General features: G+C 37.8%; 1 protein-coding gene across 7 annotated transcripts in view; it reads right to left on the bottom strand.

The window, feature by feature from the left end:
• Positions 1 to 14,974, bottom strand: part of Ccdc68 (coiled-coil domain containing 68) — a 57,180-nt gene that overhangs the window by 19,840 nt on the left and 22,366 nt on the right. For 5 of the 7 annotated variants that reach the window (XM_010611518.2, XM_010611517.2, XM_010611521.1 and 2 more), the window contains 3 exons: positions 11,553 to 11,635; positions 3,287 to 3,392; positions 1,972 to 2,055 (listed from right to left, as the gene is read on the bottom strand). In XM_010611518.2, coding sequence (XP_010609820.1) covers positions 1,972 to 2,055; positions 3,287 to 3,392; positions 11,553 to 11,635 — 273 coding nt within the window. Of the gene's footprint in view, positions 1 to 1,971; positions 2,056 to 2,363; positions 2,592 to 3,286; positions 3,393 to 11,552; positions 11,636 to 14,974 lie in introns of those variants that run through there. The other 2 variants (XM_010611522.3, XM_010611523.3) reach the window with 2 other exon arrangements.

Below are 14,974 nucleotides of genomic sequence, written 5' to 3'. Positions count from 1 at the left end.
GATTTTCAGAGAAATATAGACAACCATACTGAGTAGCTCCGTTGGATGATATCTTTGTGAGAGATTTTTCTTAGTCTACTTCATTATCCCAATGCCATAACTTATTTGGATGTATGAATATATATTAGTTATGAGAATATAGAAATATAATATAAAATAATATATAATATATTAATACAGTCATCATAGATAAAGCATTTTATCAAGTAACGTTTTCCAACTAGCCACTAAGAAAGACTAAAAAACTTTCTTTGGAGAATGTTGTTTAGTAGGAAGAGACTCTAAATTTTCATGAATCATGTAATCTGGAGACCTTTTGACAAAAAAATCATCCATTATTGGTCACCCAAGAAACTCCTATATTTGAGAGTATAATTCCCAAATCACTGCATTTTCAGTTGTACAGAGCCACAGCAATGTCTTATATCAATAAATGGTCTCGTATACCCTAGAAAGGGAGAGCCTCGGGAGGGCAAGAGGATCAATGAGCTCTCTCCTCTAAAGTGAGAAGAGAACGGTATTCTCCAGAAAGAGAGAAAGGGGAAACAGAACTGCAAAACCAAAGACATCAAATATTCATAACCTTTATGTTATGATTTTTTTATCTTCTGATTGGGAAATCAGGAAAAACGTGGTGGTGAAAGGCCTGGCAAGACCACGTTCTGGGAGCACATTCGTGATGCACCTTTCTTGTCTAGCCTGGGAGGAGAGAAGTTCCAAAAGATGACACTGATTCCCAGTGGAAGTCAGGGCTTCTCTGTCTCCCACAGGAAATGCCAACACTAGCAGGTGGATACCAAGCAGGAAATCAGAACACTGAGTGATAAAGTAGAAAGCATAACTGGCAGTTGCAGATGTGCCATTCGACAGAGACAAGGTTGCCGAGCAAGTGGAGATGGAGGTGCCCACAGGTGTCCAGGGGGGTGCCAACCTTTACCCAGGCTTCACCGCACTTTTGTGAGGCAGGGACACGCACAGCCTAGGTGGACACTACAAGCCAGGAAGGGGTTACAAAGGAAGGGGAAACAAAGCAAGGGGAAATAAAAAGGTGAGAAGAAATGCATATCTTATCACAGGAAATTAGAAAGCAATACATTAAGTTCTAAAACACTGAAAAGATAGTTGCAACACACTTCTGCAAGTAAGTGAGCCCTGAGGCAAAACTTGGATGCCAGAGTGGATGGGGATGAAGAAAGAGGAGAGAAGAGGACACCTCAGGTTGGGAAAGAAACATGTATGAGAATAAGGGCAGGAGACAGGAAGCCAGGCCACCTGGCTGGAGTGGAACTGACATAGGAGGGGCCTTGACCAAGCTTCTAACTGAAGTCCATATTGAAAAAGGGCATCTTCTTTCTCACTAATAGAGTATGCCAAGAAATTTGGATGAACTTTAACTATTATTTCATAAATAATATTGCTAACATTAATAATTTTAAAATATAATATTTTAAATATGCAATGGTAATTCTATTTTTTTATACTTTTTTTTTGAGACAGGGTCTCACTATGTAGTTGAGACTGACCTGGAACTCACTTTGTAGCTCAGGCTGGTCTCAAACTCACAGCGATCCTCCTGCCTCAGTCTCCCTAGTGCTGCAATTACAGGTGTGCGCCACCACACCTGGTTCTGTAATGGTAATTCTAAATGATTAAAAATTATTATAAGGACTTCCCCCAAGATAATATTTCTTGTTCAAAGAACATATACATACACACACATTAGATATAAGGACTTCCCCTAAGATAATATTTCTTGTGCAAAGCATGTACACATACACACACATTAGAAAACACCTGCATATACTCACTGCACACACAATTATGCATAGACACTCAGTCACGGTCACATGCATTCACATGGACATATACAGGCACATGAACACACATTCATACATAGGCTAACTGGTGCACACACACACACACACACACACACACACACACAAAAGGAAATGTATCGTAGATCCTTCTTACCTGGGCTTCAAGTATGTTGACCTTTTCTTTCAGATTTTCAATTCTATCATCTTGTTCCTTTAAAGCACTTTTTAATCCTTCCATCTAGGAGTTAGAAAACACAATTGGAAAAAATCTTGTCAGTCCACAAGGACTAGTTATTTAAATCAGAAATTGTACCACTTTCTGAGGTCAAATGATGTTCATTAAATAAAAACATGAAATCTCACAGCATTAACAGACTCAGCAGGCTCCAGAGAAACACGGGCAAAATTGGCACCTGGGGAGGAAAGCACTCCAACAGTGCTGTTACACATTTTAGTCTCTGGATAACCTGTTTACACCAAATTCCCCAGACCACATCCTGTAGAAAGCAGCACTGGTCATCCCTAGGTGCCCCAAATGCACCTGCTAGTTGGCGTAAGGCAAGGTCCTGCCTGGCGTGCACAGGCTCCTTAAAGAGGAGAACTTGTTAGCCAGCATCAAAATGAGGCAAGCCTGCTTTCCCAAGAGGCCGGACGAAACTGAGGGGAGGGTGATGAGGTACAGAATGGTGCTGGAAGAGAGGGCACACATGGATTCATAGCCAGTTCTCATGCCCAGCGCTGTCACTGTGCCCCTCCAAGCCTTGGTGTACTCATCTGTAAGATGAGAGAGTAGGATGCTGCCAAAGTCCCTTCGGGCTCTCAAATTCCAAAACTTCTCAGCCCTTTGGTGAGATCACAGCCAAGCAAGTACAAATATGACATTTATGTCAGGAGGGCACTAGAATGATTGGGAAAGACTCCTTTAGAAAAATAACTATCTAGTACAAAGTAAAAACATCAAATAGAGGTCTGATTTTAAATACACATGTGTGAGTAGGTATTACATACTCATGCAGCCCACCATCTGACTGGCTGCTACCACCATCGTCTCTTCTTTTTCACCTGTCAGCATGCTTCTAGAGAAAGGGCAAGCTATTTTCTACCCTAAAACATCTCTTAAATTAACTGACTATGAGGTTGTCAAAACCAGATAACTTCTTATTCAGGATGGGTCTGACTCTCCTGATCTACAAATCCTTCTAGATAAGAGGGAGCAGTATCTGACTCAGAACACTTACATAAAAATCAGTGACACATCTTAAAATGTAAACACAATCTCCAAAACTATCTTCATGGAGACGGGGACAGGTGTTGGTGTTACAGATAAGAGAAGGCACTGAAGATTGAGCCACAGTACATGTGAGACCAAAAGGATATAACAGCAGGGAGAAAAGTCCTCATTACTTCTGAAGTCCAGACATGCAACTCATATTTGGTCTTCACATGGTAAAACATGTGACTAGTCTGACCTCCTGGATGACGCTGTGCAGGTGCTGATGCTGGGAATGAATTACAAACTGCAAATGCGAGATCTGCTCCTGGAGAGTGGAAATCTCCACTTGAAGATACTGGCACCTAGGAACACAAAGGAAAAGAAAGAGGGAGTGAAAGCTTTACTAACATCCTGAACTATTTCTGTTGCCTGTGTAGCTAGGCCCTCCTCATATACCCCATGCTGTATGGAGTATGGGTGGATGCGAGCCAACATTCATGTCCCACACAACACACAGTGAAAGGAAGCAGTGTATAATGTGCTCAGGCAGGCACCTGAATGACACTATCAGTTCCTGTCAAAAACTCCTCTGTAGTGTGGGATTCAGCTCGGTTGTTCCGCCGCCTGCCTCGCAAGCACAAGGTCCTGAATTCGACCCCCCCCCAAAAAAAAAAAAAAAACTCCTCTGTGAGTTCCTCCATCAGGTAGCTGAGAATGACACCGGGTGAAGCACTTCCATATGTAAACTGTCTTGCCTGTGAGCGTCCTCAAAATTCACATGGGGATAGCAATACAAGAGCAGGAATGGACACTTTGCATATACAGAAACCAGATTCCCCTCGTACATGGTCAGTATATATTCTGGATTGTCTGTGTTTGTCTTTTACTTGTGGCTTTCCTCCTGGTAGTGTGCCAGGTGACTTCCTACTTTGGGTAATTCTACTACTTAAAATAGGAAAAGAAAGAAAAGGAGAGATTAAATTTCAGCTAAGATTTTTGAGTCTGCATAAAACAATGCGAGAAAAGATGAACCAAAAATTTTAGATTATTCATACTTTTCCAAAGCTCCTTTTTGGGGAATTAGAATTGATCATATAGCTTTTGAGTGTTTCTCTCCTTGTAATATTAGTTATGAAGTCATATGCGTAGTGGCAAGAATACCAAATGTGGCAACGCTATGTTCCAAGAAATCACTCAACTTTTCTAAGACTTCCTACAACAGGCACAGTGACACCTTTGCTTTTAGTATCTTGTGAGATTAATGTATAGACCTAAAGAAATAAAGTGTATGTGCTTTTCGAAAGTAATAAGTATTTTCAAAGAAATGTATCAGTATTATTTTTACCTGTTAAGCTTTTACAATTTGTGTCCTTCATTTGATGTGAGCACAATTCTGTACTTTTATAACCTTTACACATATTATAAAGATGATGGAAATGGAAATTCATACAGCACTATGAAATGTTCTCATTAGAAAAAAGTTATAAGTCTCCACTTGTTTCACATTATATAATAAAACATTACTTCTCAAATTAAATATGCATCAGGGATCTTGTAAATTCTAGATTTTGGCCCAGAAGGCTAGTACAAGACTTTGTATTCTACATTTACAACAAGCTGAGTGTTACCATGATGTATTCTGGCCCAAAAATTATGCTTTGAGTAGTAGAGCACTATGCCACTAAGGTTGTCTCAATAGCTTTTTTTTTTTTAGTTTATTGGTACATTTTAGGAATATAATACAGTTACATTCATTATTGGGATCTTATAACTTTACATGACAGGTCTTGGTTCTCATTTTTCCCCTTGTCCCTGCCCTCTCTTCACCCCCTCCTCCCCTTCCCATTTACAAACATTTTATTTCCATTTTTTTCTTTTCCCTTATTTTCTATCCCCTACCCTTCCCACTTTCCCTACACCCTTAGCCCTTTTCTTCCTATTTCACATTGTCAATCATCTCATTAGGATCTTATGTACTATTACAGTTTTTCATACCAGAGAAACTATTCGGTATTTACACGTATGTGACTTATTTATTTCACTTAGGTGTATACCCTCAAAATGTATCCATTTTCCTATGAATGAATCTAATTTCTCATTTTTTATGGCTGAGTAGTATTCCATTTTATAGAAAAATCGTATCTTGTTTATCCAGTTTCCAACTGAGGGGCAAATGGGCTGTTTCCAAGTTGTAGCTGTTACAAACTGTGCTACTATAAACATAGGTGTGCATATATCACTGTGATATTATTTTTTAAATTCTTTTGGAAAGATACCCAGCAGAGGATGGCTGGGTCAAATGGAACCTCTAGTCCCAGGTCTTTGAGGTGTCTCCGTATTGATTCCCTCAATAGCTTTTACTATATAATATAGTTTCTCAAAGCCAAGTGATTTGAAGGCAACTTGCAACATTCTTTTTTAGAACACTTTTTTAACTTTCTCCATCTTTTGTTTCTTGTTCTGTTTTGTTTTGTTTTTTATTTGTTTTTTTCTTTGTTCATTTGTTTTTTGGTACCTCGGATCAAACTTGGGACCTTGCACTTTCGAGGCAGGCAGCAGAACCACTAAACTAAATCCCCAGCCCTCCTCTTCTGTTATTGAATGAGAGAGATTTATAAAAGTTCAGTTCACTGTCAAAAGATTAATTTCTATAAAACCATAGTACTCCTTGCACAAGTATAAAAAATGTCCTATTATGACCATTCATATTTATTTATCCTATATAATTAAATAATGTATGGTATAAAGAACTGTAACATATTGTACAGATTGCACAGTATATTTGCAGAATGAGGTTCATTTTGTTCATAGCCTTAAAAATGATCTAAAGTCAGGCGTGGTGGTGCACACCTGTAATCCCATCACTAAGGAGGCTGAGGCAGAAGGATCACTGTGAGCTCAAAACCATCCTGGGCTACATAGTGAGTTCCAGGCCAATCTCAACTACATAGTGAGACCCTGTAGCAAAAAAAACAAACAAAAACAAAAACAAAAAAAAACACACACACAAAAAAAACAAAATAAAAAAGATCTAAATACTCATAATGGAAGGTTGAGAAAACAAATTGTGGTGTATGCATGCCACTTTTATCCCATGCTACATATGTATGTATCACAGAGTTAAATCAATAGACTTATTTATAATGAAGGTGGCTCTTCTTGATGCTACTGAAAGAATAGTCTCTCAACAAGTGCTGTTGAGACAACTGCTAGATTCATGAAAAAATGGAAGGCAAAAAAAACAACCCACATAAAACTAATCCCACCTCAATTCACAATCTAAAGTAATTCTACACAGACTATACATTCTTTTCGGCTGCACATGGGTAATTCTCCAAGATAGATCACATACTAGCTCACAGAATAGGTTTGAATAAATGCAAAAGAATTGAAGTTATTCCCTGTACATTATCAGATCATAGTGCGATTAAGCTGGAGATCAATAGCATAAGAAACCGTAGGAACTTCACAAACACGTGGAAGTTGAACAGTATTCTCTTGAACAATCAATAGATCACAGAGGAAATTAAAGAAGAAATCAGACAGTTTTTACAAATAAATGAAAATGCCAATACAACATACAGGAATCTATGGGACACAATGAAAGCAGTTCTATGTGGAAAATTCATAGCACTGAATACCCACAAAAGGAAAACAGAGCAAGCTCAAATAAGCAACCTAATGATGAATCTTAGACTCTTAGAAAAACAAGAACAAGAAAAACCCAAAGCTTGAACAAGAAAGGAAATTATAAAGATTAGAGCAGAAATCATTGCAATGGAAGCTAAGAAAATAATACAAAAATAAATGAATCAAAGAGTTGGTTTTTCGAAAGAAAAAAAAAATTGATAAACACTTAGCTAGCCTTATCAAAAAAAGGAAAGAAAAGGCACAGATCCATTCAATTAGGAATGAAAAAGGTGAAGTCACAATAGATCCAACAGAAATCGAGAGGATAGTCACTACCTACTTTGAGAACCTGTACTCTAATAAAATGGAAAACACAGAAGAAATGGATGGATTTCTAGATACTTATGAATTACCAAAGTTGAACAAAGAAGATAAAAACATTTTAAACACCCCAATTACAATTGGTGAAATTGAAAATGTAATTAAAAATTTACCAACAAAGAAAAGCCCAGCCCCTGATGGATTCACTGCTGAATTTTACAAGACATTTAGAGAAGAACTATTGCCATTACTTTTCAAACTTTTCAATGAAATTGTAAGAAGCAATACTTCCAAATTCATTCCTGGAAGCAAGTATCACTTTGATTCCCAAACCAGGGAAAGATTCAACTAAAAAAGAGAACTAGAGGCCAATCTCCTTAATGAATATAGATGCAAAAATCCTTAATAAGATACTAGCAAACAGAATACAGTGGATCATCAAGAAGATCATACATCCTGACCAAGTCAAACTTATTCCAGGGATGTAAGGATGGCTCAACATATGTTAAGTGAATAAATGTAATACACTATATTAACAAAGCCAAGGACAAAAATCACATGATCCTCTCGATAGATGCAGAAAAAGCATTTGACAAAATTCAGCACCCATTCATGATAAAAACCCTGCAAAAAATTGGAATAGATGGTCTATATCTCAACTTAATAAAGGCTATCTATGAAAAACCAACAGCCAACATCACATTAAATAGCCCAAAACTAAAAACCTTCATGGTAAAATCAGGAATAAGACAAGGTTGCCCACTATCACCACTCCTCTTCAATAGAGTTCTGGAAACATTAGCCATAGCAATGAGATAAGAGAAAGAAAGTAATAAAGATAGGAAAGGAAGAAGTTAAACTGTCATTATTTGCTGACAATATGATACTCTACACTGAAGACCCAAAAAACTCCACCAAAAGACTTCTGGACTTAACTGACACTTTTTTTCAGATTTAAATGAGTTTATTGGTACATTTTAGGGATACAGTACAGTTGCATTCATTGTTGGGATCTTGTACCTCTACATGACAAGTCTTGTTTCTCATTTTTTCCCCTTGTCCCTGCCCTCCCTTTACCCCCTCCTCCCCTCCCCATCTACAACCACTTTATTTCCATCTTTTCAGTATCTCACATGTTTTTCTTTTCCCTTTTTACCCTTCCCCTACCCATCCCACCTTCCCTACACCTTTAGCTCCTTTCTTCCCATTTCTAAATGTCAGTAATCTTATTAGGATCTTCTGTATTATTGCAGATTATTCACACCAGAGAAACTATTCGGTATTTACACATGTGTGCCTTATTTATTTCACTTAGAAGTATATCTTCAATATGAATCCATTTTCCTATGAATGCATCTATTTTCTCATTCTTTATGGCTGAGTAATATTCCATTTTATAGAAAAACCACATCTTCTTTATCCAGTTTCCAACTGATGGGCAAATAGGCTGTTTCCAAGTTCTAGCTATTACAAACTGTGCCGCTATAAACATGGGTGCACATACTTCTCTGTGATATGATTGTTTTAGTTCTTTTGGAAAGATACCCAGCAGAGGGATGGCTGGGTCAGATGGAACCTCCAGTCCAAGCTCTTTGAGGTATCTCCATATTGATTTCCATAGTGGTTGCCTCAGTCCACACTCCCACGAACAAGGGAGAAGGGTTCCTTTCTCCCCACAACCCCATCACTTTTAGCAGAGTATCAGGATACAAGGTCAACACCCCAAAATCAATAGCCATCTTGTACACAAATAAGACTCACTGAATGAGAAATCAGGGAAACAATTCCTTTCACAATAGCATCCAAAAAAATGAAGTATCTGGGAATCAACCTAACAAAAGAAGCAAAAGATCTCTACATTGAAAACTAGGGCACTCTGAAAAAAGAGATTGAGGAGGATATAAGAAAATGGAACGATATCCCCTGCTCCTGGGTAGGAAGAATCAACATATTGAAAATGGCCATACTACCAAAACTGCTATACAGATACAATGCAATGCCAATTGAAATTCCAACACTATATTTCACAGAAGTAGAAATAATAATCATAACCATGAAAATAGAAGAAATCATGATTTCACCATCCCCCAGTCACACTAAGACTTAAAAAATGAGCATATATGTAGGTATAGCTCCATTCACATTTCAACAAAACACAGGCATATATCTTTTCATTGTCCATCAAAACCTTCAGGATTGTTACTTTCAAAGATAGCGCCAAAGGAGTAGCTTGAAGTGCCCTCAAAACACCACAGTTCAATGCACAATTTCCATAAGAATAATGTGCTTTGACCAGAGACCTAGGTTTCAAGACAAATGTCTTTCATTCTCTGAGTAGTTGTCAGATCCTCCACCTAAATGGAGGAACCAACACTGCTTATTTCTACATCCCCCAACTGTGTGTTCCCAAAATATAAATCTAAAACGAGATAGTGTGTGTGTCTAAAATGTAGAAGTGCAGAGGGACAAGTTGGGAAATAGCTTTCGGCCCATCATCACACAGGAGAGTGAGGAAGCCCATCGGAGAGGACTTCAGAGGTCTCCAGAAACACAAGAAAGAAGGTCAAAGTCCTTCATGGCAGAAAGAGTAGGCTTTGCTATGTATGAGAAGGCTGGAGCCTCCTAGACATATAACTTCTGAGTGGCCAAGTATCTTCTTCACAAGTATTTTAGCCAATCAGAAGCTCAGTTCCCTTCTTGACAGGTCAGTGCAAGGATTAAATTAAATAAGGTACATGGGGTTAGTCTGTAAAGTAATATCCATGCATCAGTTAGTATTAATGGTAGTAGAAACATGGTCAATTGTGTTTTTAAGGAAGTGAATCTTTAATTTCCTACTTTTTCTTTATGGTCATATCTATCTAATCTCAGTCTATGAGAAATCTTTATTGATTGTCTTAACCAAATCTCTATTGCTTTAACCAGTAAAGCAAATGCTACTACACAAGCTCAGTAAAGGTATTAAGTAAGAAAAATATTTATGATGCCTACAATCTATGAAAATTGCATAAGGATGGATGTTCCAACACTTTTCAGGAAATACAAACACCTACTTCTTTCAAAAAATTTCTAACACCTCTTTAAGAGTGTTTTGAGAAATTCTTATCACAATTTCTCACATAAAATACAACTGAAAGAATAGATTGGTTTAAATTTTTAATGGTTATACTGCTGGCTCAAAGACTGACAAAAATCCTTTTATTGGGAAAAAATAAATACTTTTTGAAGAAATATATCCAAACTCATACTGCCTAGATTCTTAGTGGAAAGCACACTGGAGAAGGCTGTAGTTTTGCCACACGGAAAAAAGTCTCTGCATATAAGGGGGCGGGGTAAGCTAATAATATACTTAAAATTAAGTTAGACGTATTTGTAAATAATTCCATGATGTATGGATGATCTCTGCAGTATTTTCATCATTCTCTCACAAGATGCACAATATCACATAGCTGAAGAGGCTCACCTTGTAAGGCCATGTGCATGTCCAAGGGGAAGAAGATAGAGGGAAATTAATAACTTATAGGCATCTTGGCATGCTTCAAAGATGTACATTCAATTGCCACCATAGGACCATTTCTGGACTTTGGTGTATGTGGTCAAACATGCATGAATAGGAACTACACAGAGAGTATAATCTAAAAGAAGAGATGAGTGAGAAGAGACAGACAATAAGAAAGGATAGGGAAATAGGGGTGAAATTTTAAAAATCAAGAAAGATGAATGCTTTACATATATTTCTAATTAAATGACAATCTGAGTTTGGCTCTCTGAGGCTCCTAACAAAGACTGGAATCCTGATGAGAAAATATTCCAGATGGATGAATTACGATTGAAATAGAGCTGGCTTTGAATGTAATATCTTTTCAACAGTACTTATGTTGACTATGGTGGGCTTAGAATTAAAAGGGAAAAGAAAATCAAAACCTTAACATGTCTTGAGTGATACCCTCAGAGTTCTAAGGATTTCCCAACAGCAGGTGAGAGGAGAGCAGGATAGATGGATATCCATAAATCCAGCATACAAAGTTCTGCAATGGCTTCAGTGAGTCAGTCCAAAAATTAAAGATGTTTTCCATAATATTTACATCATTCTCTACCAAGTTGAGGAGTTCCATGGCAGTAGTTTAAAATTTTTCTTGGAGGGCTGGCCACCTTGATGTGGTCTGTATAAGAGACCAGTTAACACAGTCAGGTGCATGGGCGTGTGTGTGTGTGTGTGTGTGTGTGTGTGTGCATGCATGCGCGTGGGCGCACGCGCGTGCACATGTGTGAAGATATCTCCAGCATCTGGGACCAAGGGTAAGCAAGAGGCAGCAGGCTCAGTCACTGTGAACAGAATCAACCCTTCCATTGGGTCCCTGGAACCCACAGTGAACTCTAGCCTCTGACTTCTCAGTGGAAGAGAGTGAGGAAGGGAAGGCAGGCTGTTTATCTTAGGTATTCATCTTCCCTCTTGCACTTGCAGGGTCCTACTTCCTTGAGGGTTGGCAAGGCTTCTGTTCACTGGCCAGTGTGCCTGTGGAAAGCAAAATATCAGGCACTGCTTTAACTTAGAAGATAGATTTGCAAACCTTTTAGCATATGGAGCATTGGATTTGAGTTGCAGCAGCTTGTTTTCCAAAGACAGTTTTCTTTCTAGCAGTGTTCTCTTTTCCTAGGAGGAAATCAGATACAATTTTTTGCTTATTTGTGCATATGTGTGTATGCACACAAGTGCCTGGTAAATCGTTCTTACAAAATGTTCACTAAAGATGCTTCTCACAAAATTAGAAATATGTACTCAGCTAAACAGCTCATTTCATATGAGTTTTTAAATGCACACCAAAGAAGTCTGGTCAGGCATTCTGTTAGATGCTTTATAAACAAGTCAGTAATGAGTCCAGAGTAGATGCCTTCACTCGTTGCCTGCCTGGAGAACTTGCTTCTCCTCCAGCTCAATGCTGAAATAAAGTCTGTGCAGCTCAACATCTCCCATACATCTCCTGCATCCTACTTCGAATGAACAGCTATACAGTGGTTCCATGCATGGACTCTCCTACCACTGCCCTTGCCTGTTGTATTTTAGGTCAAGTTGATGGTATCCAGGGATACCATTGCCCATACCTTGATAACTCTACCTGCTCTCAAAGCATTTGTAAGAATGCAATAAAGTAGTAAATGTATTTTTAATGAAGGATCAAGGCCATAAATGATAAAATTACTTCTTAATTAGGATCCATGAGAAATTCTGACACTGAGAAAGAATATCTTTTAAAATTCCATAATTAAATTATTAAGCTACAATCTTTCCAGTCCCAAAGGAAATAGATAAATCCCTGAAAAACCAAGCTGAGATGATTGCATTCATTGCATATTTGATGGCAACATGCTGGAGAAATAAAGAATTTGAAGTCTAGGCCAAATGATTTTTCAGATTTAGGTTGCTAAGTTGGGGAAAATGAGAAGAGACTGAAAAAATGCAGGAATTGGTATCATCAATAGAGATGGAACAAATTTAAAGAGATGTTTTGAAAGTATCTACAATGATGCTTTAAAATCATTTGCTGCTGCCGTGTTTATGTCGGTAATTCAAAAGACGGTGCCACACAGCAGAAACATCAGACATTGTATATGGAATGATTTGGTTTTAAAATTTGGGCCAAGGTTTTAGCCTCTCAGGGCCTTATAATATTTTTTAAAAATTAACTGAAACTTAGAAATAAATGTATCGTGAGATTTTAATGTCACTTTGGGCCATTGATTGATAATGTGACCCAAGAACTATTTAGTTCATTCAAAGAATTTTTCTTGTGTTTTACTTTATTTTTTTATTTTTATTGGAGCCTATACTCTCTAAAGCTGAATGTTAATTTGTAGATTCTATTTGAAAGGTTATGGTTTAAATGACTTAAAGAATATTAACAATGTTTTTAATCTAACCTACTCACCCTATTCTATATTATGTTCTCTTTCTCAAAATACTTTATTTAAACAAGACTTTACATCTTATTAAGTTTCTCTGTAGGTTTAATGAGTTGAGCAAAAGATTCAACATGTATTAATTCTATACTTATGAGTCATGGTTTTAACTTTATGAACTTCCCTAAAATAAAGGTAATATTACCTACATCAAAAATGTTAAGGGCCTGGGATTTAACACCACCCCTGCCTTGTAAGCACAAGGTTCTGAGTTTGATTCCCAGTATTGAAAAAAAAATAAAGTTACAATAATTGGAGATCCTGTATATGAGAAGCTGACATACTTCCTTGGCATACACGTTTACCTCAATATGTAATAATTTGAAGCTACCAAGTACTTCATATACTCTGTGTTTTGTTATTTTTGTGTGTGTTTTGTTTGTTTTGTTTTGTTTTTGGTACTGGGGATCAAACTTGGGTCCTTGTGCTTGCAAGGCAGGTGCTGGAAACCACTAAGCAAAGTCCCTGGCCCAGTGTTTTGCTATTTTTTAAAATATGCTAACTTCTTTAAATATTTCTTGTAACACTTTTGTCCCATAGAAATTTTGACACCATAGTCTTATATTTAAATTAATTCTAAGGTGCAACAAGTATACCTTGCGAGTTTATGAGGATGCATGAATTTTCAAAAAAATTCACAGATAATATTTTTTTTAACTTATAGGGTTGGGGAAATGGTGTTAACAAATGTACTTCATAACAGACTTAATCTTGATTAATGAACTTTTATGAAAGAGTTCAGAGTCCAGACAATTACACTATTCTACCCTGGGCATTGGACTTGGCCTCTTCACACCTATTGGACAACACAAAAAGCACACACTGCCAGCTAGCACATGTCAGGTCTTTTGGCAAGCTCAACACTACATGATGGGCAGCTCACCAACACACCAAAGCTGTACCTGTGGTTAGCCCAAGACTTCCCTCGTTCTATTGATCAGAGTAGAGTGGACATCAATTTACATTCTTGGCAAATGTCAACATCTAAAAGATTAGGGAACCCAGAATATCATTTTATCCAGCCTTAGAGAAAAAGGAGGCATGATGGAAAGGGCTGTGAACTAGAAACTAGAGGATTAGCCCATCGTTTCTTATTCACATTGTCCTCGTTCATAAAATGATAGGGCAACTAGATGGTCTCAAAAGTGCCTTTGAGCTCTAAAATTCGAATGGAGCTTAATCAATGACACTAGAAAACAATTACGATGCAACAGAATTGCATTGCAAGCAAAAGGAACATATGCCATAATAAAAAGCTCTTATTGGGCATTTTTGCTAGCTTATCGCTGTGTATATGGAATTCATTCTCACTGCATTCCTGATTAAAGCAGGGCAGATGGTGGAGGTTTGAAGTAATGCATTCATTACCAGACCTCATAGCACTAATGGCTATTTACCGGAGCAGGGGCTTGTTCAAGTGAGCAGCAAATAACCTTCTCCGGGGGACACCCACACCAGGACAGTATTTATCAACTTTTCTGAGGATGTGCATTTTTCATTTTCACTCCTTCTTTGAAATTCTATCATTTGCTTTTTAATACAAAGGGCTGCATGCCCCCTGATATGGACTAAGCACCCGAGAAACTCCTTCATAGCCAGACCTCTCATTATCTCCCTAAGCCGGGAAGATGTCGCCAAGCTTTGTTCCTTGCAGTTTAATTTATTTGTTTTACAGATATAAAATATATTTAAGTATGTTTTAAAAAGGAACACTCCTGCATACTGTCCCTCTACGCCATCCCTACTCATCTCATCCTCCCAGAGACTCTAGAGGCCTCTATTAGACCCTGAACTACAGCATTCTAGAAAATTGCAGTGTGGTCTTGCACACTGCAATCCCAGCACTCAGGAGGCTGAGGCAGGAGGACAGCAAGTGTGAAGAAACTTAGCAAGACCTTGTGTCCAAAAAATATTTCTTTTTAAGGAATGGGGGATGTAGCTTAGTGTTAAAGCACTTGTCTAGCTTACACAAGGACTTGATTTCAATCTCTGGTACTGAAAAAGAAAACAAAGAGGGGAGGGGGAGAGGGAAGGG

Source organism: Fukomys damarensis, unplaced genomic scaffold (assembly GCF_012274545.1).
Source record: "Fukomys damarensis isolate Sample0158 unplaced genomic scaffold, DMR_v1.0_HiC HiC_scaffold_30, whole genome shotgun sequence".
NCBI lineage: Eukaryota > Metazoa > Chordata > Mammalia > Rodentia > Bathyergidae > Fukomys > Fukomys damarensis.
The sequence above is the reverse complement of the archived record's forward strand: the minus strand, read 5'-3'. Positions and strand labels throughout refer to the sequence as shown.